Consider the following 27,031-nt stretch of genomic DNA (forward strand, 5'->3'; position numbering starts at 1 on the left):
CACTTCTTTGATTGTGCACTGCCCACTGAGACACATTTCATCATGTCAGAAGGAACAGAGGCATCATGCGGACCTGGTTCCATTTGCTGTGGGCGTCGGTAAGGCCTGGACCCTTGCCACAGGAATTCTCATTTTCTGCTGGGTGCCTGCCCTTGATGCTTCTGTCTCAACAGCAGCAGCACTGGAACTCGTGTCCTGACCAGGGGCTTCAGAGGAGCTCAGCTTCCGAGAGACCTTCCCAGCCACTTTATCAGACATGGGCCTTACTTGCCGACGAAGAGCTGTAACCTGAAACAGCACCAAGTATCGTCTCATTCTGTCAGCCCACACAAATACATCATTTATCTCAAAGTCAGACTAATTCCTCCAAATGATCAACTTGCTTACTGTACCTCTTCAGTTCTGCGACGAAGAACCACTTCTTGGTTTCTTTTTTGGGCTTCCAGAAGTCTAAGTTGATGCTATAAGATAAATGAATAAATTGAAATAGTAAGCTGAAAGATACAATACTTTCCATTCTTATGCTAACATATTTCCCCTGCCCCTGGAAACTACAAGAGTTATCAGCAGAATCTGAGTTAATGACTTGTCTCCATTATTATAGACATAGCTCTCTTATAAACATAAACACATACTGATACAGCCATCCCCGCCTAAGAAATGAAACTTTATCTCTAAGCCACATAGTTCTATTTAACAAATGCTATACTGCTTACTATGTGCAAATACTTTTTACTTAGGAAATAATTTTGGACTGAAAAAGAACATGGATCCTAGTGATGGTTCTATCATTTATTCAATTCCTCAATCTCTGTCAAAGCTTAAGAATTAGATTTGAATATGAACATCCCTCCTAGCACTTAAAGTATGTTATACAATGCCTCATGTTTGTATCCCAAATCCAAATGGATTATTCATTTCATGTTTGTACACATTCTTATCTCATCAGAGAAGAACTGAGAAAAGGATTCTATTTCATCACTGCCATAACCACGTTGTCTACCACAGTGACAGTCACAGATGCAAAGTTAATAAATATGTTTTAGCTGAATGAGCTACCAAAAGCCAAAATTAATATATAGCTTGAAACTTTTTATTACATTAAATTTTCCTATTTAATACAAATCTCAAGTTTATTCATATTTTTGTATGGTATACAAACATCACACTTTGTGTCATATTCAACGAATATAACAAGTAACAACTTAGAAAGGGGCCCAATCTGCGCACAAACAAATATGTGGGAGAGAAGTCTGAGTATTAGCATCATATGTGATTAGACAGCCTCATACCTTTATAATACAATATAGACATCGTATGTTAGGATAAAATTCAAAAGTTTCATCCCAGGACTCAACTGTTCAATATCGATCTCACATACCTCATATAAATTAGTAATAAAGAAAGAGATAGTACAATTACTCTTATCATATAAAAGTTTTGATTAAAAACAAAATAAATAGACAGAGAGTAGAAATACTGTACCCAAATTTTCCATCAATAAAGAATGGATTTTCTAAAAATGTGTTTTATCCATTTAGACATAAAATAAATGATAACTGGTACATTCTACTGGATGTTGAAAATATCACACTAAGTGAAAGCCGGTATAAAAGGCCATATAGTGGTAGGATTCCATGCCCATGAAGTGACCAGAGTAGGCAAATCCATATGGACAAAAGCAGATTTGTGGTTGTCGGGGAACAAGGGGCAATGGGGTATGGCTGCTCAGTGGGTATGGGGTTTCTTTCTGGAGTAATGACAATGCTCTAGAATTAGTAATGATTTTTGCACAACTCCAAATCTAGTAAAACTTGAACTATATGCTTTGATGACTTTTGTATGTAAATTGTCTCAATTTTTTTAAATAGCAGAAAAATAGGCAATAAGTTATGTTTCTACTTGCCTTCAATAGGAACAAATTATATAAATCTAAAATGCTCAGGAATTGAATATGACAATTACACCAGTTATTAAAATATGTTGCTATTCTGAGAGGAGAAAAGAAGAAAGAAACAGAGCTATAAATATATGAGTCATTTGGCCAAAATATATACTTTTCTACCTTATAACTCTCTCCTCTTTATCTCCCTAAGGGTTCTCTTCATATCCCAAAGTAGACTTCCATATTCCACTTTCTAAAATATACTATATGACCATATTTTTCCAGAGAGGATTCAGAAAAAACTGAGCAAGAAAATAGGAACAATGGCTGAAACATAGTGAATAATGGGCTAGGGGATGGAGCAATGTTCTCATGTCTAAGGAAAAAATTATAAATACATATTTTCATTTTTAAAAAATCGTATTTCCAAAAATTTGAGATCTGTAACCCTAACTATAATTAGCTTGTTGGTATGCATACTTCATTGAAATTTTTTCAAGTATACATACAGAAAGTACTACTTTGCACTTAGTATTAAATTGTAATCATTTTATATAGAACTATACTGTTTCCAAATCTCAATTTTTTTCCACACTGGGGATTGAACCCAGGGCCTTCACCCTGAGCTACAACCCTAGGCATTTTTTATTTTGAGACAATCTCACTAAACTGCCCAAGCTGGACTTGAACTTGAAATCATCCTGCCTCAGCCTCCCAATGGGCTGAGATTACAGGTGTGTACTACTATGCTCAGTTTCTAAGTCTCAATTTCTAATGGGTAAATAACAATACACTAAGTACAATAAATGATAATTTATTTACCCATTATCCCTACTAAAAAGCAACATTGTTTTTGTTTTTCACAATTATAAATAACACTAAAGTGAAGGTTTTAACAAATAACAATTTTTCTGACTTTAGATTTTTTTTAGTCTGAATTCATAGGAAAATTCTTAAGTCAAAGGGTATGAAAAATTTTATAGTTCTTAGAAAAGCCTCTTCTAGTCAGGACTGGTTATTATTCCAAAAACATTTGTAAAAATCCCTGGTAAAAAAATTATCTTGAAAACCATCCTGAAATTACTATCTTAAATAATACTCAAACCAGTACCTTTACCTTTTCAGAGAAAACCAGCCATTCTTTATCATTTCTATCATCACTTAAGAAATAAACCTCAAGTAAGATTTATCATACTACCAGTTTTTCATGAACTTTTACACCGAATTACCATCATCCATATACTATATAACAAATATTATTTTATAAAATTAATGCTTTTCTATGATTCTCAATCTGCACCTAAATTAAACACTCTTGTTCACTGTACAGTATTCTTGTGTGAGAGTTAAGTCTACTCACATCTCTTTTACGTTGATCCTTTTTCAACTGAGCAATCTCTCTGTTTCTTCTAGATTCTGTCAGTCTAGCTTTCTCTTGTTCTTCTTTCATTTGCTTCATTAGGCGAACCTAAAGTTAAGTATGTACACTTATTGGCATTACTCTATCACAACATTAATTAAATAAGCCATAGATATATAAGTAGGTTCTTATAATTCTGAATACTTAACAGGAAAACAAGTGGAGTAACATTTAGTGATTCTTATTTCTGCATGATTAATACATTTCTATTTCTAAGACAGTTCTGCCAAACTGCTTACTGCTCTATGCTTTTGTTCAGTTACTCTATAATTTGAATGGAATTTTGAGACTTATTATCAGTATATGTGTGATCATGAACAAGTTACTTAACCTCTATGCTTTGATGTACTCATCTGTACAGTGGAAATAATATTTCCACAACACTGGACTATTGTCAGGATTCAATGTACCTAATGGTGATTGTAAAAGGGCTTACTAATAAATAGTAAGCACCTAATAATTTGTAGCTGTTGTTGTTGTTAATAGCTACACAACATATGATATTTCCTAAATCATTTCCATGTTAGCTATTTTAAAGTAACTACATTAATTTTCATGCCAGATCTTACAAATAATTGATCCCACAAAAATAACAGATAAAAAAATCAGGATTCACATACTCTTTTTTGTCAGAGGAAAAAAACTTGTACAAATTCAAGATAGTAATTACCTCTTAAGAGAATGAGAAATATGATCAGAATGACATACACAGGAGGCTTAGTGCCTGTTTACAATATTGTAAACTAGGTAGTAGATAGTGTTTTTTTATTATCTAAGGTTTTTTCCACGTATGAAGCACTATATGGTTTGTGAACCTTGTGGAGAAGTTGTAAGAAGAGAAAACACATCAAAGACTGATAATCCCTGTTGACCACATTATTTTCTTTGATGATGAATGACTATATGAAAAAAACTTCCACTTGTCAAAAGGAAGTACATCATTTGTAAGACTGGGTTACTTTTTATTGAATATAGAAACAATCACAATCATTTCTTGTCCCAAATGATAAAAGCATCTTCATCATCAAACCTTAATGAAAACATAATGGATACCTTTGTTTTTTTCATTTCCATCACATCCTGCTGTAATTTCTTTAATTGCTTTTCATACTGAGATTGATTTTTAAGCAACCTCGCATGCTCTTTTTGAGCTGCCTGGAGTCTCTGTAATTCTTTGTTCATGGCTTGGAGTTTCTTCTCATACTCAGACTTAATTTTTTTTGCCTTTTCTTCTGAATAAGATTCCACGGAGCCTAAATGACCAACAATATTTCTATTTTTTGTAAGATATAAATTTTTATTTCATAGATTTATAACTTATGACTAGCTACATCCTAGACACCTGAACCCCTTAACTCCAGAATGTCTTTCAGCCATCTCCTCTTAATTATCTATTGAATCTGTTTGAAATTATAAAAGTTTTTAAAATTTAAAAATGGCACACTCATAAATAAAGACATTAAAACAACACACTTTGTAGAAAGCAAATGGCCTAGAGAGATATAAGTATGAAAAAAACAAAATAGATGTCAGTATGAAAAAAATAATAATATTTAACAGGAGACAAACTAACGTGATATATAATTTTTCAACAAAAAGGACAAACTTAGACTTGGAAAAAAAATTTAATGTGGGTTCTCATTTTTTCTCCTGAAGGAAGAGAAGATAAAAACTCATTTGATGATATAGTTTGAAGTCTCACCTGCACTACATATAATTCTTACCTAAGTTCTGAAGCACCTGGTCTCTTTCAAGCTGAGTGTCCCGAATTTTATGCTGCAGCATCATGAGCTTCTCTTCATATTGCCTTTTCAGCGTCTGCAATCTTTTCTGGCTGTTTTCTAGTTCATCAATCAGCTTTTGCTTAATTGCAATTTCACAAGTAATATTTGCTAAGTCTGCTTGGTAATTGGCTATTTATAAAAGAAGAAAATAAAAATACTGGGAATAAGCCAAAGTATCGTAATTACAACTTACAAAGAATATAAAATCCATCATCCACAGTTACGTATTTACTTGGCTGCTGTTAGGGACATTTCCGGGGTCAACCAAATTCTAAAAAGGTGAAAAGACAGTGCTCACCTTGGTCAGGACAACGGACACTATTTGTACTAAAGAAGAATGGAAATAACACAATGACTAAACCCAGTAAGGGAAGGAGCCCAACTGCTTAGCACAGGAGCCTTGGGGAGCATATGTAGTCAGTAGCCATAAAAGCTGCTTTCATCAAGAATGCAGTGAAAATGCTGAGTTCTCTATTGTGGTTCAAATAACTTCCCCAAATGAATTGCTGCCCTCATACAAAACCCAAGTACCTTTTTCATCTGAATCAGAATCTGACTCATCAGAGCTTTCTCCACCTTCCATGTCATCTTCATCCTCCTCGTCTTCCTCGTCCTCATGATCACTCACTTCCTGACTCTCTTCCTGAAATGTGATTTGTGACCAGGTAAAGCACAATGTTAGTAAAAAAAAAAACTGATTGCCTCAAAGAAAGACTGCTGGGCAACAGAGTACAGAAGCACAAGCTTTTCACTTTTCATTAATTCAAAAATCACTCCAAGATTTTAAGATCATCATATAATAATTTTGTCTTCAAAGAGTACATGACTCCTCCTAGGAGTCGGTCTTCTCATACATATAATGCTTTCACAGCACACCAGATTAAGATGCCTATTGAGTTGCCAATATTTGATAGCTCATGCTTCTGAAGAACAGAAGTCCTGAAGGAAACAGTATACACTGGGTTTATGATAAACATTTCCTTTTTCTACATATAAATTATTATGGTTATCTGCAACCAATAACCTGTGTCTAAAATTTACAAATTCATTCTTCCATACTTACCACTTCTAACTCATTGTTTTCTCTTTCTAAAGCAGCTTTTTCTTCTTTCTTCTCTTGGTCCGTGTCTGCATAGTCCTCTTTCCCGGCCAAACTAAAAAAGAGCATAAGGGTATACTGTTAAAGAACAGAGGAAAATTGTTAACTTTTTTCTCTGTGTTGTTAAAAAACTACTAATTACTTGTCAACACAAACTAAAAGAGTTCGTCACTTGACTAAGCAAACTATCCTATCTGATGCTTCAGAGAAATACATAAAACACCATTCAACCAATAGTACCATGATGTACACGACTGGGGAAATGCTTATTTTCTAGAAACACTGAGGAATATATTACACCCTGAAGCATAAGATCTGACGAGACAGCAAAGAACTAGTCAGAGGACAGCCAACTGATTACAATGTAAGGCAAAATGTAAATGCAAAAGAAATAAAAAGTGACATTTTTGTTTTCTCATGTGAACGCATAAAAGTGTGCTCATATAAATATGTCTTTAAGAACTTCATTTTTATTAATATCTTAATGAGTCTAAGAATAAATTTAAAGATCAATATGAACTTTGTCTACAGTGAGTCTGTCTACACTGGCTCTGTCCATCCAAGTGCTCAAATGTTTTATCAGACCATCCCCACAGCACAGAGCTATTTCTCATCATGTTCTTGCAGAATGGGTCTTTGCATACCAAAACTTAAGTTCAAGCTGCCTGCCGAATGAACTAGGAATTCCAACACTGGCCCAAGATTCACCATGTAGTTGGAACCTTCCTCTTCCATTATGAAATGCTTATAGCCATAACTACACACTGGCTGGTGTCAGATCGTGGTTAGAACTAAACTGATTCAGCCCTGATGGTCCTGAGAAAAAGATGAGAGTGAGCAAAGTTGCTGCACACTCAAATTATTCTGACCTTTTTTGGATTTAGCAACCATGGTTGGCTATCCACAGGAGCTACACTTTTGTTCATTAGACTTACACACTTAATCAAGTTAAGCAATACTAACACTGTGAACTTTAAATGACTCTCTATGTTTCTGAGCTATTGCAACATTTTTAAATCACTACAAATAACTAGAATACTTGGACAAGGCAATATTCTACAAATAAAATTCCTCTAGAAAAAGCTTTAAAACTAACAGAATGGATTCATAACAGCTATTCTCTTTTAGATATTCTGCTATATTAAATAATTTCCCCAATCTATAGATTTATTTTTAGTTTCTAGGCAAAAACTTTCATATGTTAGTATCACTCGATGCTGCTTAACTCTAGGTTTCTATTCTCAGATATTTTTGTACTTAGAACAGAATGAATATAAATGTTTCCCTTACAAGTGCTTTTCAGAGTCAGTACTTTGTTTATTTATGTGGTTTTTTATTTTATATCTATCTCCCCCAGTAGACTGAAAGCTTCATAACAGCAAAGATCATATCTGTATGGCTCGGCACTATATCCCGTGTTCAGGGCCTGTCACACACTAACTCTGCAGCAGTATTTGCTAAATACTATGAGTGCCTCTGAATGTGTGTGTGTCTCACACAGTAGCTCAGCTGGAACACAATGTCAGGTTTGAAAACTGCATAGAAAACAGCATGTCTCTGGAATAGGAAGAAAGTACCAGCAAAAATATCAATAAAATAGTCTTAAGTGGACTCAAGTAAATTGTAATATAGTTTCATGAGTACTGTTACATCATTTTATTACAAAGAAAAATGAATTTGAAGAAAACAAGGAATCATCCTGAACCTTTATAACAAATAGACAACTTTACATGATATATTGAATGCCTCTTTAAATTGACTGTCATATACTAGGACTGCTGGTTTCCTACTGACATGCAGTTTAAGCTAAAAATTTAAAAAGAAATTCCCCCCTCATCCAATCATATTAAAAGCCTGGCAACACAAACTCAAATAGTGAGGTACAGGTTCCAGGCTTAGGGCCAGGAAAGAAGAATGTATTGGGAAGGTCTCCCATGTTCCTTCCCTTATGCAACTGTTGTAGCTTTCAATTTTTGTCATTGATTCCTTCATAGCTTCAAGTTCTATGCCAAATTCCCTTCCACTCAGGTTTGCGCCTTTCGAGCACTTTATTCCAAACACCTGACTCAACACCCCATCCCACCCCGCCCAAGTCACTGACATCCAGCATAGCAAATACTGTCTAATACTTACATAGTAAATCATGTATCATAAGTTGTCTGTACCATTTTAACACAGAAAAATCAGTGCTTATAACTTTACATTATTTAGTTTTATCAATACTTTTAAAGCTTTAGCTTTTAAAATACAAGTTGGTATTTGCTATTATCCTCAAATATTCAAGTTTTCCTCATTAAAGTAAGGCAAATTGATGCCTAAAATATCTAAGCAGCAACAGAAGATATTTAAATTTGCACTTGACATAGAATCAGAATCTTGGGAGCTGGAAGGAATATTAGCAATTAACCCCTTCAGGTAACAAACAAAAAAGAAACTGTGGTCTAGAGAAGTTGATCCCTTCATGCTGACTAATATAAGGTGTCCTGGCTGCCAGGCTGATACTCTCCTTCTTCTCAAATCATGCACTCAAAATTCATCTCAGACCTGAAGCATCTGCTCCACTAGAGCTTGTTAGATATGCAGGTCAGGCTCCACCTCAGTCTCCCTAAGCTAAATCTTCATTCTTATCCAAATCCCCAGAGACATGAATGTACACTTACAGCTGAGAGGTACTGTTCTGGACACCCTTCTACTAGCCTTCTGATATCACATGAAAGTTGAAAACAAAGTCTGTCTACTATGTACATTTATTTAAAAGATTTGAACAATTTGTGGTAAAACTATTCCACATACAACTTTAATAATACATCTTACTTTGATCTGTCAAAGCAGAAGAAATTTCAAAGTTGTAATGCTTTAATTTAATTCCAATGATAAATATATTGTCCTAAATATATAGTGACCAGGTGAGTTCTAGTGTTACCTAAAGACAATTAGAATGATATCCTAATTATAGAATATTTTAAGTTATAGACTCATAAAATATAAGTGTAGAAACTTTAGAATATTACATAATATGTAGAATATAATTATAAAATGTATATTACAAAATAATTTAAAGAAAATAAAAATTTTAACTTTTAAAATATTTAAAGTGAGATATTCATTTAATTGCACAGTAAAAATTCTTAAGTAAGAAATGAATTTTCTAAAGTGGTACCTCAAAAGTACTTGAATATTATTTTGAAAAAAGTTTGTTTTCTTAATATAGCTGTATAATCTAATTACTCCTTTTAAAAATCAATGAAGAAAAATTTTAATAAGTAAAATATTACTTGATCTTTGCTTAAGTAATCACAATTATGCATCAGTAAAATGCAAACTTTCATTATACAGAGTTCAGAAATCTGCTTCCAAATTTGCTCAAGTTTCAAACATGAAAAAAGGAGACTATCCTGATTCTGATGCTCACTTCAAATAACATTTTAAAAGCAAAACTGTTTTTCTAGTTCAATCTTAAGAATGCCTTGGAAATTTTATCTGTATCAAAGGCCACAGTTTCCTTTTGCTTTGTTGCCATTTTAATGTTTTCTGAGAAAGAATTTCAACAAATAAGAAAGAGAAGAAAGGCCCACCCACAAGTCGGCATGCACTATAACAAACTGTCAATTCTCTCCCAATCAATAATTCCCACCCTGCTCACAAGTTTCTGAAAGATACAGAATTCTTGATTTTTTAAGATCAAATGGTACAGGTTCTATTTGGTCATTTTTACATTTAAAAAGTTAAATCATAAGTAATTATGATACTTTACAGCCACATGAAATTGCCTAAATTTTTATTCAAGTGAAATGCAAAGATTTTACTATTAAAAACTACTTTTTAAAAAAATTAATTGTTCATTGGTACATTTTAGGTATACATAATGATCACATTGATCTGGCACCTTTGTTACTTTTTTTTAAAACTGTCATCACTTCTAGGAGTATACAGCTAATCTAGTCTGAAGCAATCTATAATTCTATAACACATTTATTTGTTAATGGCAGCTAGGTAGTTAAATGACATTTTAATAAAAAACCTGGGAAATATTCCAACCTTCTTTCTTCTCGATTGTTTTCCTCAAGTTTCTGTAGCCTTCAAAATCACGAGGCACAGTATTGGAAGGCCAAGCCAATGAGGGACAAACCAGACAGTAAAAGCGAAAGTGATAAGAAGGTAAAAATGATACATGAGCTTGAAGACTTTAAAATAAATTTTAAAAGATATCATTAAAGGACAATACACAGTAAAAAGGCAATACATTTTATATGAACAAAAAGTAAGTAGAAATAAAGAAGCATTTTATCTAAGAAGACTATATGGATTATAAATTGAAATTATTCAGCAGTAATATGTACAGTCTCAATTTATATAAGTTGATAAGTAGTAAGAATGTTTGGATGCCATTGCTTTTTTTAGTCTGAAATGGATCCATTTTTCTCAATTCTCAATTCTCATTAAAAAATCCACTTTCAGTGATAGTCTCTTCTTTTTAAATCTTTCCCATAAAAATCTTTTTATGGCATAATTAAAAGAACATCCCAAAGTAATGCTTTTATACCATAAAATGAAAATACTAATACTACATGCTAAAATACTATTTTTAAAAAGATGTTTTTGTTTTAATATGCAAGTGTACATCATTAAATCTAAATTTTTTAAATCCTATATTAAAATTTTACATGAAATGGTATTACAGGCAATGAATATGATTATTATATCAGTGAAAAATGAATTTTTTAATTAAAAATAAAATCTCATAATATTAGGATTAAAAATCTTACCATAGTAATTATTATACACTAACTACCAAGGTAGCCTATCTAAAGCAAAAGTGGAAAATGAGAAATTAGTACTTTCCATTAGTAATTTTATTTAACGAGAAATGTGTAAGAAAAACTATAAATTTATAGATATAGATATTGAAATATAATTTAAAGAACACTCAATACAGACTTGGGGAATCTATACTCAATGGAATGTACTGTATATGTATGTCAAAATTTATCCCATCAACAAAATAATAGATGTGCTAGGCTCTGATTAAGCATACAGCAATCTGGATATATAGCACACTTCTTCCCAGAATTCCAAAAATACATTTTGGAACTATTATATCATAAAATGAAAAGAATGAGACAGAGGTATAAAATTATTTCACTAAGCCTGTTCTTTTCATTTTAATTTTATGTGTGCTTGCATGTGATTTTTATTTCTTAATCAAAGATTATTTTGTACCTCTCAACTCATATCCTGCTATTACAAATTGAGACTAGCAATCTTTGAGAGGGAAAAAAAGTCTCCAGAGTGATATTGACTAAGAATTAAATGGTTGAGAATAGAGAGTAGAAAAAGGAAAGTAAAGCCATCACTTAATCAATGTGTGCTTTTAGAGTTTCAACCCAATCCCACTAAGTACAAATATAGTGCAGTCTGAAGAATGGGTGTAATTTTTTATATCACAAGTCATTTAAAGCTAGATATCCAAATATATGAGTCTAAATATATGAATGATAAATTTTTTCTTCCATATATGCAAAACTGTAAAATAATTTAAGTTTAATCTGGGCTTATACTGATGACAATGAACAATAGCCCAATGGATATGTTCCCAGGTGAAGAGTCCAGATTTTCTATTTTTGTTCTAATTTTTTTTTACTTTACACAAGAAAGCTATATTAAAAGTATGGCACACCCAGAAGGAAGCTTCCCTGCTGCCATCCCAGGCTCCTAGGGCAGAGAAAGTGAGCCAATCCCAGCACCCGGAAGGAAGCTCCCCCACTGCCATATCACGCTCCTAGGGCAGAGAAGGTGAGCTGTATGGGCCCCAGAAGCATCCCCACCCCGAGGAAATGAGAAAACACATAAACAAGCCTCAAAACCAGAGTTCCAGATCACCTACAGCAACTCCAAAGGGAAACGAGATGGAACACTCTGATACTCAACCACCTGGACTCTTTGAACTGGCAACAAAAGAGGATCTGGGAAAAATGAAATCAGAAATAATTACTCAGATAACAGCACAGGTTTTGCTCATGGTGCAAGACATGATTAATAAATCTAGAGAGGACATAGATAAAAAAATAGAGAATCTAAGGAACATGATGGAATCCCAACATAGGGAACAAATGGAATCCATAAAACAGATACAAACAGATTTCCAAGAGATTAAAAACTCCATGGAAAGTCTGCACAGCAGAATGAACCAATGTGAGGATAGAATTTCACACATAGAAGACAAGATTGCAATTAGTGAGGAGGAAATGAAAAATTGCTTTAAAATTGTAAGGGAACACGAGAAATCAATCCAGCACCTGCTAGATGATGCAAAGAAGAATAACATAAGACTGACTGGAGTCAATGAAGAAAGAGGAGAGAGTGCAGATGACATAAAAAAACTGTTCACAGAAATGATAGCAGAAAACTTCCCAAGGAGGGGGAAAGAACTTGACATACAGATAAGTGAGGCATATAGGACTCCAGCTAGCCTTAATCAAAAAAAATCTACACATAGGCATATAATAGTTAGGGTTCCAGAAATCCAACAGAAGAACAAAATTCTATAAGCAGTGAGAGAAAAGAAGCAAATCACATACAAAGGAAAGTCCATCAGAATCACAACAGACTTCTCAACGCAAACCCTCAAGGCAAGAAGAGCTTGAAGTGATGTATTTCAAGCCCTAAAGGAAACAGCCTCCAACCCAGATTGATGTACCCTGCAAAACTATCTTTCAAAATTGATGGAGAAATAAGATACTTTCATGATAAAGAGCACCTCAGGAACTTCATGAATACTAAACCAGCACTCCAAAAAATTTTAGACAATACCCTAAGAAAAGACAATGAGGATAACAACCCCAGGAAACCCAGCAGAATGAATCCATTGGGCATGACAAATTAAATGCAAAGGGGGAGAATCCAACAAAAAGAAAAAGTCATGACAAGGCTTTTAAAACTTTTAACTTCATCTCCCTAACGAATGTATAATTCAATCTTATTATTGTACTGATTGGTATTTTTCTGATTCTAGAGTTGCACACCATTCCTTGTGCTATACTGGCTATTTATCATCTTCTTATGTCTACATTTTAATTGGGTTGTCTATATATTCTGGTAATAGGTTATATGCATTGGAAATATGGTCTGTTTAAGGACTACTTTTCATTTTAATGATGTCATTTAAAGTTCTAAATTTTGATGGAATCTCATTTATCAATTTTTTTCTTTCATACATCATGTCTTTTGTATACTAGGTAGTTCTTGCCTACCCTGAATTCATAAATATTTTCCCTTATAATTTCTTCTTAAAGTTTTATACTTTTAGGCTTTCTTATTTAGGTTCATAGATCCCTTCAAGTTATTTTCATGTATGGAAAAAAAGGGTTGAGGTTAATTTTTTATATACGGATACCAGGTGTTCTAGTGCCATTTGCTGAAAACACTATCTCTTCCTCGGCTCTTGAATTGAGTTTATATTCTATAAAATGCTAATGTTAAACAATCTTTCAAAACTCAGTGGACCATATATGTGTGGTTCTATTTCTAGATTCTCTGTTTTATTCCAATGATCTATATGTCTTTCCTTACACCAACACTGCCTTGATTACTGTAGCTTTAGAAGAAGTCTTAAAATTAGGTACTAAACGTCTTCCAACCATATTTTTATCCTTTTTTTTAACTGTTCTAGGTCCTTTGTACTCCTACATAACTTTTAAATTTCAATATCCAATTCTTCATTTATAGCAAGTATATACAGACCTGAATTTTTATATATACCTTGTGTTTTCTAATCCTGCTAAATTCAAGTACAAGTTCTAGGGGCTCCTAGAGATTTCTTAGTATTTTCTCTGTAGATGATCATTTCATCTACATGTAAAGGTTTTACTTCTACCTTGCCAGTCCTATCCTAATTGTATCATTTTATTGCCAGACTATTTTGGTGGGGACTAGATTTCAAAGTTTAACGGACAGATAAAGAGTAAGCCTATCTGTCCTTGTTTCCCACCTTAAGGAGAAAGCATTGTATCTTCTCCATTCACATAAGGTGTTCTCACTGGAAGTATGGAGTATATGTCTTTAATCTGTTGAGAAGTTTCTGTTCTACTTCTAGTCTCCTGATAGCTTTTACCATGAACAGCTGTAGAATTTAGTCCAGTACTTTTTCTCCAACTACTGACAGGATCATATGGCTTTTTCCTTTCCTCTGTTAAAATGATGACTTTTGGGGGTGGATCTTCCAATCCTGAACCAACACTGCCATCCCTATAACAAAACCACTTTCTACATCCTGCCAGATCTGGCTTCTAAGAGTTTGTTTTGTTAAACAAATTTCTATCTATGTTCATACTTTTTTCTTCTATTATCTTTATCCAGTTTTAGGATTAGCACAATGTTGAGTTCCTAAAATGAGGGGAGAAGTGTTCCTTCTTTTTTCTGCTTTAATTGTTTGATATAATTTATCAGTTAAAATGTTTATGAGCCTGCTGTTGTCATATAGGTAGGTTTTCAAGCTAGGAATATACTTTCTTTAATAGGTGCTATTCAAATTTTATATTTCCTCCAGAGTTAGTTTCATTAATTTGTCTTCCAAGGTACTTCTTAGAACTTGTCAAATTTATTTCAAAAAAGATTTTTGTAATATGCTTTCTATATCCTTTTAAATTCTGTAAAATCTGTGGTAATGTCTCCTAGATCTTAAATTGTAATTTTTAAAATGTATAAGTAATATTGTGTAACAGGAAGAAAAGGTCTAAAAGAGCAGGGTAATTGGGAGGGGTAGGGGAAGGGAAAAAAAGGAAAGGAAAAAATATGAGAAGAGGGAAAAAATAGAAACAAAGTCTTTGCAAATAGGGAAGGGTGGAGGGGGTGAAGGGAGGGCAAGGGAAGGGGAAAAAAATAAGAACCAAGAGACTCATGTAATGGTACAAGATCCCAATGATGAATGCAACTGTATTTTATACCTAAAATGTACCCAAAAAGTTAATGGGGGGAAAAAAATTTAAATGTTCAATTTGAAAATTACAATTTTCCTCATCTCCTTTCTATGTATCTTTATTTCTTCTATCGTACCTCAGAAGTGGCCCAAGTAGGTAACAGCCATTTTGACTGAGAATTGATTCGACTCTCAAAGCAGGAAAATAGGGTGGCTAACACTGGTTGGGGAAGGAGGCCTTAGGAAGTCCCCTGACACATGGACAGAGCCATTCCCAAAGTGTTGGCCATGTACGTCTCTCGAGGACTGAGCAGGTTTTGATGGGATGACCTGGACATGACCCTTGGCCCATGGGAAATATGAAAAGGCACCGCCACTATTGTGTCTCTTCATGGTAGTCCACTTTGAGCTGTCAGGTGTACTTTTTTCCTCCCCTTTTCCTACTTTTACATGCCCCAAACTTGCTCTGCAAAGTCTCTTTTTTCCTATCTTTAATAAATGTGAAACTTTTACACCATTAAAAAAAAAAAAAAGTATGGCAGACATGAGGCAATAGCAGACATACTTTAAATGCATTCCAAATTTCCCCTTTAAAAAACATTACAATCAGTAGTGCAAAAAGACAGTGGAGAAACTGGAGATACACTAATAATCCAATAACATTCTCCATAGATGGGTTACGAGAGTCCACTTTTGGCTTTCATTTAGTTCCATTCCAATGGGTGGGGGTCTTGCTAACAATTTTAACATGTGGGTTAGTGTGACATAGGCAACGGAGTCTACTCAATTATTCAGAGACAAATAATCTGGTCAGCAGGACATCCATGAACCTCAACACACTCTTGTTTTCTAACTATCTACCTTTTGGGTTACTTTATTGCTCAACAGAAAATAAGCACAAAAAGGTAGAAGAGCAAGCCTTAAAGCCCCATTTTAGCTATTTGTTATTGCTCCCATGAGACTGATAGAGAAGGTAAAACTTTGATGTAAGACAGGGTTTGTGCATACTTCTTGAACACAGATGGCAGCTCCTGACAAAAATGACCCTATTGCCACTCTTCCTACTGACTCCTATATTGTCAGAGACCCTGTAGCTATGAAAATAAAAAACCAGGGCTGGGGATTTAGCTCAATGGTGCCGCCACCTGCCTTGCAAGTGCAAGGTCCTGAGTTCAATTCCCCCGTACCAAAAAAAAAAAAAAAGTTTCTCTAAAGGGATTTAGCCCAGTGGTTCCACTGCCTGGCGCGCACAAGGTCCTGAGTTCAACTCCCGTTACCAAAATATACCAGCAACACAGGCAAAGTAAATTAAAGGATGTTATAGGAAAAGGAACTTATAGAAAAATTGTGGTTCCCAAGAGAGCCAGTACAGTTCAGGAGAGCCTAACCCAAAGACAAGCCTCAGCTAGGTTTTAGGAAATAGCAAGGAAAAAAACCCTCCCTGTTTTGATTGATTGTTTTTTTATTAGATCATACTGCCTGCAATCTCACTGTGTGGACTAACGTGCTCACTTTCAAAATTACAAAGATCCCTAGAAAGGCAGCTCATTGGTTATCAATCATTTCCACTGGTAAGAATTCCTTTAGTGGACGAGCTTTGCTCCTGAGTTTGAGTCCAAGGAGATGAGAGAAGGAAGGGAAGGGATTCAGAAAGTGGTAGTCCTTCAGAGTAAGGCCCGTACAAGGGACAAATGGACAAGGTAGCATAGGGAGACAGGGGGTGAGCAGGGATGGATGGCAAAGCAGGAATACATATATTTCCCCAGACAGTGCCATCGTCCAAAGTTTTTCACCTTTTGCCACTCCCTTCTGGATTGCTCTCACCACAACATAAAATGGGCAAAAATCATTTTATGTTTGTAAACTAGACAACATATATCTATAAAACTCTCAGAGAAAATTAACCCCAACTTCCAAACAATTAAGTTTTCATTAAACTGTATGTGTAAGCTGAGTTAGAACTCACATTTTACAATGTACTCTCTGGTAAACAAAATGGATAAATATGAGTCCCATGATGCAACTTAACTCAAACGGGTCAATCTAGACAGGAGTTATGTTCTCAGGGAGCCTCGCAGAAAACTAATCATTAGCATTAGCAAAGCTGCAGTCATCTTGGCACTTCTGGAATTCCTCGTTTATTGTGTGCTTGTTTTGTTTCGGCCCTTTGGCTAATATGAGAGCTTATCTCTATTTTTCAAATAGGAATTTATGCTGCAAACATCTAAAAGGTATTGGGATCTAAGTGAGATGAACACAATGCTTTATCAGACTGTGTAAAACAGTACTAGTTTCCATTATTTAATCCCAAACATTTGTCCAATAGCATGGTAAGACAAATTTCATTAAATTCTATAAATTTGTAGATGTAGTAATATGAACTCATAAACTAGCTCTTAAGCCTTTTATAATTACATAGGGTTTTACAGTATACAAAATAAACTTTCTATGTTTACAAATCATATAGATGTCAGTTTTATAAAGATACACTACAGCATGCATGTGGAAATGCTTTATATAGCAGTTTTTCTAAAGCACTCTATAGGAGTATTTTGAGAATAGCCCAGGTTTTTGCACTTAGTCACATCCACAGCCCTTTTTTTTTTCTTTGAGACAGGATCTCACTTAGTCACTAAGTTAGCCACTCTGGGTTCACACTTGGAACTTTCCCGCCTCAGCCTCCCAGAGTGCTGGGATTACAGGCAAGCACTACCATGCCCAGATAGGAAATATTAATTTGTTTTTCTCATTCTAAGCTTTTACTTCTTATCTAGCTTTGTTATTTGTTTTTGTTGTTTTTGGTTGTTTGTTTTTTTGCTCATACACATTTTACCTCTAATTATATCTGTGTTTGGTAGGAAATAACTTATTTTTTAATTACATTTTTATATTTAAATCAGCTGTCTGATAAGATCTTATTTACATCTATTATCTTTATCAAAATAATTATTATTACATCTATGATACTGAATTACAAATTTTTAATTTGAAATAAATACTAATTTACTTAAATTTTACATGTCTTACAATAGATGGGAATCCCATTATAAAGAAGTAATGACAAATCTTATTAATAAAGAATGTTTCCTTTAGTACTGTTCATAAATCAATAGTGCTTATTACCATACATTATTTTAAAAAACAACATAAATCAAAAATATTAATGTTGGGTACCCATCCCATTATAAAAATATCAAAAACAGAATTTTATTGACATCCCTATTTATTTTTCACTATTCATATGCAATAAATGATTAAACCAACCTCTTTAAATTTAACTTAAAAGGAAAGGGTAGAATCAGCTCATAATCTTGACAAATATACCCTGACTTACACTTACTTATTACTCATGAGCACAAACCACTGCGGCCTTTAAAACCAAGCCATATTATTTGACATTGTAACATCTACAGAATTGGATCTCACAAGTAAAGCATAAGTCATGTGCAAGTCTCTGCTCATTCAAGTGGAAATGTGGGTTCTCCTGTTATCATTATTTCAGTTTTAATTGCCCTATGACAAGAGAGCTAATCATTATACTTTTCCTAAAGTTGCCACAGTTAGTCATCCATAAAAACCACCTATTAAAACATTATTATCTCAAGAATACAATGCCTCCTAACCATAATTGTGTAACCCTTGTTTTAATTATTTTTTCACACAAAGTTGCAAACCAAAGTTAATTTGAAGAACCTAAACTTTCAATAACTTTGATTAGCTGACTGTTCAAGGAAAACATGCCTGGTTGCCCAAAGAAATCTCTAAATAACCTGAGCAAAGCAGCAGGTACACTAAACATCAACTGTGATTCTAAAATGTACTGTACCTGTGGTAAATAAGATGGCTTTGCCTTCTTTTTGAATATCTAGCCAAAAATGCTCAATCTGATATGTTAAAAATATATTCTCAGCAAGTAATTTGACTGCACTATAGAATCAATGCGTAAACATGTAAAGAATTTGTGAGTATTTAACTACTAGTGGTCTTCTTTGCACCCAGTTTATTTAGAGGGAGATATTATCATGATGCAAGGAAGAGAAAGCCTAGAACTATGGTGAAAAGCTAAGTAACTCTTTCCTGGAAGATTCAGAAAGCCGAAAATAGCATGAATAACTTCCACCCAATCCAATTAGAAGCCCTGTAGAAAATACTTACAAGACCAAATGACATTAAATGACATTCTGATGGATTAGTTTAGCCTTTAGTTAAACTAATTAAGACAGGAATTAAAATATCCACGAGACTACTTAATTGCATTAGAAAGTGGGAAAAAAATGAAGACACTGAGCTGTAATGGGGCAGCCAAGTTTTGCACAAAGCAAGATGAATGGGATGCAAAAGCAGCTATTTGGAGAAATAATAAAATAATATCTAGTAGTAATTTTGCCTTGGCACATCCTAAATAAAAATTATTCCATATTGTTACAGCTAAATTTATTTTTCTTATACATCACAAAAGATAATTCATTAAAATGTAGTTATAACTGTCAGCTAATTCAAATCATTTATTTCATGTTACTATACTTATCAGACTACATATACTCATCATAATCACAAATTAAAATACCCTGAAAAAACAGGGATTCATATAATAGTAATTTTATACTACCTTTTCTTCTTCTTCTTTTCTTTCCTTTTCAGCTTCTCTAAATCTTTCTTAGCTAGATCTATAATTTCAATTGTTTCTTTGTCAGAAGAAAGTATAGTGGGAGAGAAAGCTGATGATCCACTGAAATATGGTGATCTTGACGTGGCTCTTGTCAAGTTTTTTCGAAGGTTCTCATTCACCGCTTCGCTTTCTAAAAATTTTGCCCTAATGAATAAAAACATATTTAAGTAGGGAACAGTTTCCATTGTGGTACAATATGCATAACATAAAGTTTGCTGCTATAATAATTTCTCAGTATATGGTTCTACAACACTAAGTGCATCCTTACTGATGTGCAATCATTCTTAACCTTCATCCCCAGGACTCTGTTAGGCCTCCATATGGAAACTCTGTACCCACTAAACTAATTCTCTCTCCCCGCTCTACTCCAGTCCCTAGCAACCACTACTCTGCTTCCTGTTGCTCTGGTACATGTTTGCAGTGCATAATGATTACAGTTACCATGGGGAATACAGAAAATTTTAAATGTGTTGTTTTGCATGGTAAAATATTTTCTGAAAAGCATTTCAACACTGCTTCAAGGTACAGTTCTTCAAAACAACTGTGCTCATAAACATTAATGCTTATGACATTTTTAATTCCTGAATGAATAATTACAAATCTGAAATCACAACTTTGGGTGGTCAAAGGAACTCTATACCCTCTATCCCAGCAGGAGATTATTGAATCTCGGTCAGTGGGCACCAATGGTCTTTGCTTTGTAACCGCATTATTTAAACTTAAAATATACAAAGAGCATGGTCAACTCAGCTTCAGTTCCTCTTTCACCACATAATAACAACATTTCTAAAACTTTGAAAGCAGTAGTAAAATTTCCCCCTAACTGGCTGATAGACATCTGGCTCCTCCTGAATATGGCATGGGAAAGATGATATCTCCAAGGGAACCCAAGTTTGATAATTGAAAAAATCCTTTTATCTGCTCAAGTGCTTCTAATAATGACAAAAGCATAATATACATTCTGTCAGTAATATGTGAAAGCACACAATGAGATAAAGAGCCAGGACTCCGGAGACTAAAAGGGATTAAGGAAGAAGTATAGGCCAATTCCTGTACTTTTATTTGATTTAAACCATTATGAGCACAAATATCTGTTTCAACATAATGAATATCAGGTTTAATTTGGCACAAGAGTGATAGAAAGGGCTCTAAGAAGAAAATACTATCGTTGCCTGAACACTATGCACGAAACATTTCCAACATATGTTCAAACGTTTCGGAGGAAAATACTAGATTCTCTGCAACCACTAAGCTCTGAAAGACAAAAGTCAACTAAGTGTTTTTTTCACTGTTTACAAAACTATTCATAATACTCTTAAAACCAGTTAGAGGCACAGGTTACATAAATCAGTTTATATACTTCAGGTGCATGTCCCTTACATTCTGAAAGGAAATTATTTGATTATATACCTGCTGTCCTGTGGGCAGAATAACAATGATGGCATTTTTGAATTATTAACTAGGACTAGGGGTATTCCTCTGAAGTACAGCATGTGTTAGGCCCTGAGTTCGATCCCCAATGCCAAATATGTATATAATATATTAATATTATATTAAGAAATATATTACTTAATATAATAATTATAAACAATAAATATAATTATTTATTAATATGATATATTAATGTATATGATAAATATGTTATGTATTTATTATTATAATATATTATGTATAATATATATGATGTTAAATAGCTAGCTTAATTAAATGACCAAAATTACCTTAAATTCTGAATATAATGGTGACTTTTTTTTAAATCAAGAAGGCAACCTAGGGCCAGGGATTTAGCTCAGTGGTTCTGGCACCTGCCTCGCAAGCGCTATGTCCCAAGTTTGATCCCCAGTACCAAAAAAGGAAAAAAAAAAAAAAAAAGAAGGCAACCTAAATATAAAAACCTCCACTTAACTACAAAAATCAAGGTCAAGATTCATGGTTATCAAACAACAGAAAAGTACAAGCAATGTTTCATAACTTTCTAGATTTTCAATGGATCACAAAGCTTGGGTATATAATTATGAACACTAAGAATGAATGAAAACATAATAACTCAACTAAAATAATAACCTGTATTTTAATTGTCTCTATTATTATACAGTGGCACCTCGGCTCATGACCTTAATTCTTTCCACGATTCTGGTCACAGAATCTGGTCCACAAATTCTGTGACCAGAATCGTGGAAAGAATTAAGTTTATGAACTGAGGTACCACTGTATAATAAATGATAATTTGTATTTTGGGGGGGTGTTACATGACTTTAAAAGTTTGCATTTGGTAGGAACATATTCAAAGCTTCTTCAGTCCTAGTGCTGGTAAATGCTGGATACTTTAGGGCTCACCTCCAAAAATCCTGGCCTACATGAGCAGAAGATGCTTTTTATATAGACTGCAGAGAGAACATCTCCCTTTGTCCTCCCCTACTTTGCCTTCTCTCTTCCCACTCACTTATCCAAACACCCACTTGCTGCTCCCCACATTTGATTCAATAGGCAACTAAGCATCCAAACATAAGAGGAAGTGCACAGACTTCCCTGGGAAATGGCAGACTGAGGACTTACCCCTCACTGCATGTTAGACCAGCAGTCTCTAAAAGTCCCTGCTCTTTCCTTTATAAAATGGAGATGAAAATAAATCTTTCTCCTATGACTGCTGAGAATCAATAATATAATGAATTTAAAACTTGCCTAACTGATATTACTTTTAACAAATGATAATTATTACCAAAAAATTAGAAACAATATAATTACCTAGCACCAGAGGATTGATAAATCAGTTACAACCACAAGATGGTGCTATATGGACCCTTGCAAAAATAATTTCAGAAAAATATTTAATAACATTGAAAAATACTCATGTTATCACACCTTATCCCAGAAAGAATGGCTGCTATCAAGAAATCAACCAATGACAAATGCTGGCGGGGCTGTGGGGAAAGAGGAACCCTGCTCCACTGTTGGTGGGAGTGTAGACTGGTGCAACTACTGTGGGAATCAGTATGGAGATACCTCAAAGAACTAGGACTGGAAGTCCCATTTGACCCCACTATTCCACTGCTGGGGATCTTCCCAAAAGAATTAAAAGAATCATACCACAGTGATATAGGTGCGCCCATGTTCATAGCACCACAGTTTGTAATACCTAAAGCTTGGAAACAGCCCAAGTGCCCATCAACTGGAGACTGGATAAAGAAAATGTGGTTTTTTAATAAAATGGAGTACTACTCAGCCATAAAGAATGAAAAACTAGAGTCATTTATTGCTAAATGGATGCATATCGAGGCCATCCTCTTAAGTGAAATAAATAGGACACACGTGTAAATACCGAATAGTTTCTCTAGTGTGAGAAACTGATAGTGTAAACAAGGGTTAAAATGATTAAAATGAATAATTGATAATTTGAAATAGGAAAAAAGGTCCAAAGACGAAGGAGTGAAGGGAGGGGAAGGGGAAAGGAAAAGAGGGAAAGGAAAAACGATGAGAAAAGAAAAAAAAATGGAAATGATGTCTATGTAAATAGGGAAGGGCGGAGGGGGTGAAGGGTGCACAGGGAATGGGGGAAAAAATAAGAACCAAGATACATCATGTACAGGTACAAATACCCAATGATAAATGTAAACAAACTGTATACCTAAAATGTACCAATAAAAGAACTAAAAAAAAAAAAAAATACTCATGTTGTCACACTTCAAAGAACAGATAGAAAAGCAACCTAAACATTCTGATGTTAATTTTGTTAAAGTATATATTCAAAAACTATTGAAGTCAGGCATGGTGGTGTACACCTGTAATTCCAGCACTCAGGAGGCTGAGGCAGGGGGATACTGAGTGTGAGGCTAGCCTGGACTACAAAGTTAGTACAAGGTCAGCCTGAACTACATTGTGAGACTCTGTCTCAAAAAAACAAACAAAGAAAAAAAAAAAGAGTGAAAAGATATACCAAAATGTTGACATCAGTTCTTGGAATGGTGGGGTCATAAGTTATTTTAATTTTCTCTTTTTATATTTTTTTGTATGTTCAAAAATTTCTATAAAAAAATTAATACCCCAGAAACATGAGTATTAATTACAGTGTTTTCTTTCACAAATGCAAATTTATTTAAAGGTAACTAATATTATTTTATAGTTAGAATAAAACTTAAAATAGAAGTATTCCCAAGTGGCAAGAGATCAATAAAAATTTGCATTACATTTAAGGAGCTACATCTTCATGAGACAAAGTTTTGTCAGAAGTATGGATGATTGAAATAGGATTTTGTTGGTAACAACAGAATGCAAGAACGTGGATCCAAATAATGATACATTATATCTTTACAGTACCTTTCCATTTCAGAAATTTCCATCCTATTCATTTATTTGAACCAAATAATAATTCTGTGAGACTAGCATAAATTGCCTCATTCTTACAGGTGAACAAACTAAAGCTCAGAGATGCTGGGTAACTTGGCCAAGATCAAATACCTTATTAATAAATAAAGGCTTAAATTTCAACCCAGGTAATCCAATTTGAATACACGTTTCATATATTTATTGCATACATAAATTATTTTTTTCATTGTAAACTATAATCCTGAGATTCTAGAAGACTATTTCCTAGAGGTGGGGCACATCAAATTAAAGAAACATCAAAATTGGGAATTCGAAACAAAGTATTAACCTGCACTAGGAAAGATTTGATCAGTGATTGAACTCAGAACCTATGAGTCAAGCTCTGCCCTCTAAATGGCTTAAGGAATGGTCTTAACTCAAAACCTCAAAGAATGAAGTTATCAGATGTTGCTCTTAGCCACTAGCAGGAGTGGAATTGGCTCAGGCAGTTTCTAGGAAACAGTGACATTAGTCATGCCATCTGTCCCAGGTAAGGCCTTAGAATAACACGGGGAGACGAAAACAGGCTGCACGAACCAGAACATGCCTCAGCAAATGACCAGTGCCAAGAAAACAAAAGAGATAAAGATATGCAGCCTACGAATGGAAGAGGATCTTTGGAAATTTTTTAAAAAGAGGTATCCGTTGTGTTTCAAACAATGTTAAAGATGAGGTCTACATAATTGAGACTGAGAAGTAGACAGGGAAGAGCACTACAAGGCTGCAATACCCCAAAGGCCTTTGCCAAACAGTAAAGCATGAAAAAATACACATGCACAAAGTTATATTTATTCAAATAATTTTATCTACTGTCATATTAAGATGTCTTTTCATTCGTTTTTGACTTTTGAAACATTTAAGGGATCCACTGTCCCTTGTGGCATCAGAAGCAGTGGACACGGTACTTTCACAGCTTGAGAACCTCTAGGTTGGCCAGAGGAAGAGAGGGGGAGTGACTACACACACAAGATGGGGAAATGTTGGGGAAGCTTAGAAGGAATCATCTCCTATTTGTTACTTTCTGCAATAGGTAGTAGAAGTGGCATCTGAACTACTCAGATGTTCCCCTAGAACTGACTAGAATTTCACTTCAAGCAAAAGTATAGCAGTGCCTCAGTTCACAAGTGGTTTTGTTTGCAAACATTTGGTTGGCAAACAGGAGCATTCAGCAAAATTTTGTTTCTGTTTGCAAACTCTATATCAGGTAACAAACAAAACCACAGCCATCTTTCCCACAAACACAAACTATGATTTTTCCAAAATCATAGAACAAATTAATTTGTGAACTGAGGTACCTCTGTTCAACCATCAGTGTAAACCATGGAATCTAAAAATCTTACAGACATCATTAATGTCTCTGACATTCTTGGTCTGAACACAGAACCTCTGTCCAACCCCTAGTCTGGTTCTGTGGTCTTCTTCACATTCCCACATCAGTAATGCCCTGATTCTTTTACTACAGTCTGTCACTGCATTTACTATGTGACTATTTATGTGTAGAGCCTGACTTAGGCTCTTCTTTAATGTGATGCTTGCCTCCTACCCATGGCAGAACATTGGCACACAGTGGGCATTTACAGCATGTTGCATGAAACATGAATGGATGTGCCTGAGAGAGGCAGAAAAACCAGTAGGGAGGCAATGATCACTCACAAGCATAGCTGAGTAGTGGAAGAGAGCTGGCATAATAGGAGATTCAAAAACTTGGTGATGACTTATAGATGTTGCTCTATTCATAAATGATAGGTAAGTGGAGACACCAAAGATAACATTATCAACATTAACTATGCCTGTCCGATATATTGCCCTAGGTAATAACCCAACTAGGGTTACAACAATAATAGCAGCTGGATAATACAGGAAGATAAAATGGGAGGAAAATGGAGGAAAGTCACTTGAAATATGATATCATGGTAAAGGCAAGTATTTACTTCCTTAAATTTAGTATGACTAAAAGGCTGAAATATCATTAGGAAGAGTTACTGAGCAATAAGCCCAACAAATAGAAATACTACAGCACTGCAAAACCCAAAACATGTGCATTATGTATTTCAGAAAAACAATACCTGAGATCTTCGATTTCTCTGATATAACTATGAATCATATTACTGATCTCTTCATTCCCTTCACCTACAAGATAAAATATGAAATTAAAAATCCCCTTCAAAGGAAGATGGTAACAAAACAGGTGAAAAAAAGTTTGAGAACAAAACAATATTTCTTTAAAACATAATTCTTACATCTAACTTTCTACCCTTAACTACATGAGCAGACTATAAGATAATATAATACAAAGGCATGACTACTTCACTTCTACATAATTAATGAACACAAAGAAAGTTCCCTGCCCTCCACAAGTTAATCCCTCACTCATGTACACATACTGTACACATACCTGCTCTGGCAAGAACTTGGTTGGCTTGATCACTAACAAGCTGTGTGATTCTGGTCCTCAATGCATCAACTGTCTCTTGCATGGCCTTGATTCTTACACGCAGGTTATTATTTTCAGTCTGAAGCATAGCATTCTCATGAAACATGTCATTGATGCTTTCCACACCCTCCTCATCAATTATTCTTTTACCCTAGAAAAGGAGAATATTTCCTTGTTGGTGAAAGAATCTTAAATACACAGAGCTGTGCTTAAAGATATTCTAGGACTATTCAATTCTACAGCCAAGAGTTCTTTCATCTTATGTTCACCAAGCCAAAAGATTCTTTTCCTCTGGTACAACTTTCTGTGGTATATTATTAGACCCTTAAAAACTGATCGGGTAAGAAGTCATTTGAATGATGGTTGGTTAGGTTACACTGAACATCACTAATACTACCAACAAGGAAGACTAGAGATCCTACCCTAAAAAGACCTCCTCTACTATGACAACTGAGATTCCAGAG

The 27,031-nt window shown here is 34.4% G+C and overlaps 1 protein-coding gene across 13 annotated transcripts in view; it reads right to left on the bottom strand.

Annotated features, from left to right (window-relative positions):
* Kif21a (kinesin family member 21A) overlaps window positions 1-27,031 on the bottom strand; it is a 133,974-nt gene that overhangs the window by 35,347 nt on the left and 71,596 nt on the right. For 7 of the 13 annotated variants that reach the window (XM_087200046.1, XM_004855008.4, XM_087200043.1 and 4 more), the window contains exons 9-19: window positions 26,529-26,718; window positions 26,200-26,263; window positions 19,712-19,915; window positions 10,227-10,265; window positions 6,153-6,243; window positions 5,621-5,732; window positions 5,030-5,218; window positions 4,359-4,558; window positions 3,246-3,353; window positions 393-461; window positions 74-288 (exon numbers count right to left, since the gene is read on the bottom strand). In XM_087200046.1, the coding sequence (XP_087056172.1) occupies window positions 74-288; window positions 393-461; window positions 3,246-3,353; window positions 4,359-4,558; window positions 5,030-5,218; window positions 5,621-5,732; window positions 6,153-6,243; window positions 10,227-10,265; window positions 19,712-19,915; window positions 26,200-26,263; window positions 26,529-26,718 (1,481 nt within the window). The remainder of the gene's footprint in view (window positions 1-73; window positions 289-392; window positions 462-3,245; window positions 3,354-4,358; window positions 4,559-5,029; window positions 5,219-5,620; window positions 5,733-6,152; window positions 6,244-10,226; window positions 10,266-19,711; window positions 19,916-26,199; window positions 26,264-26,528; window positions 26,719-27,031) is intronic. The other 6 variants (XM_013075938.3, XM_087200045.1, XM_013075939.3 and 3 more) reach the window with 1 other exon arrangement.

The sequence above is a fragment of the Heterocephalus glaber genome, unplaced genomic scaffold, assembly GCF_053883595.1.
Source record: "Heterocephalus glaber isolate CG9 unplaced genomic scaffold, H.glaber_assembly_v1.0 deba00001733, whole genome shotgun sequence".
In the NCBI taxonomy this organism is placed as follows: domain Eukaryota; kingdom Metazoa; phylum Chordata; class Mammalia; order Rodentia; family Bathyergidae; genus Heterocephalus; species Heterocephalus glaber.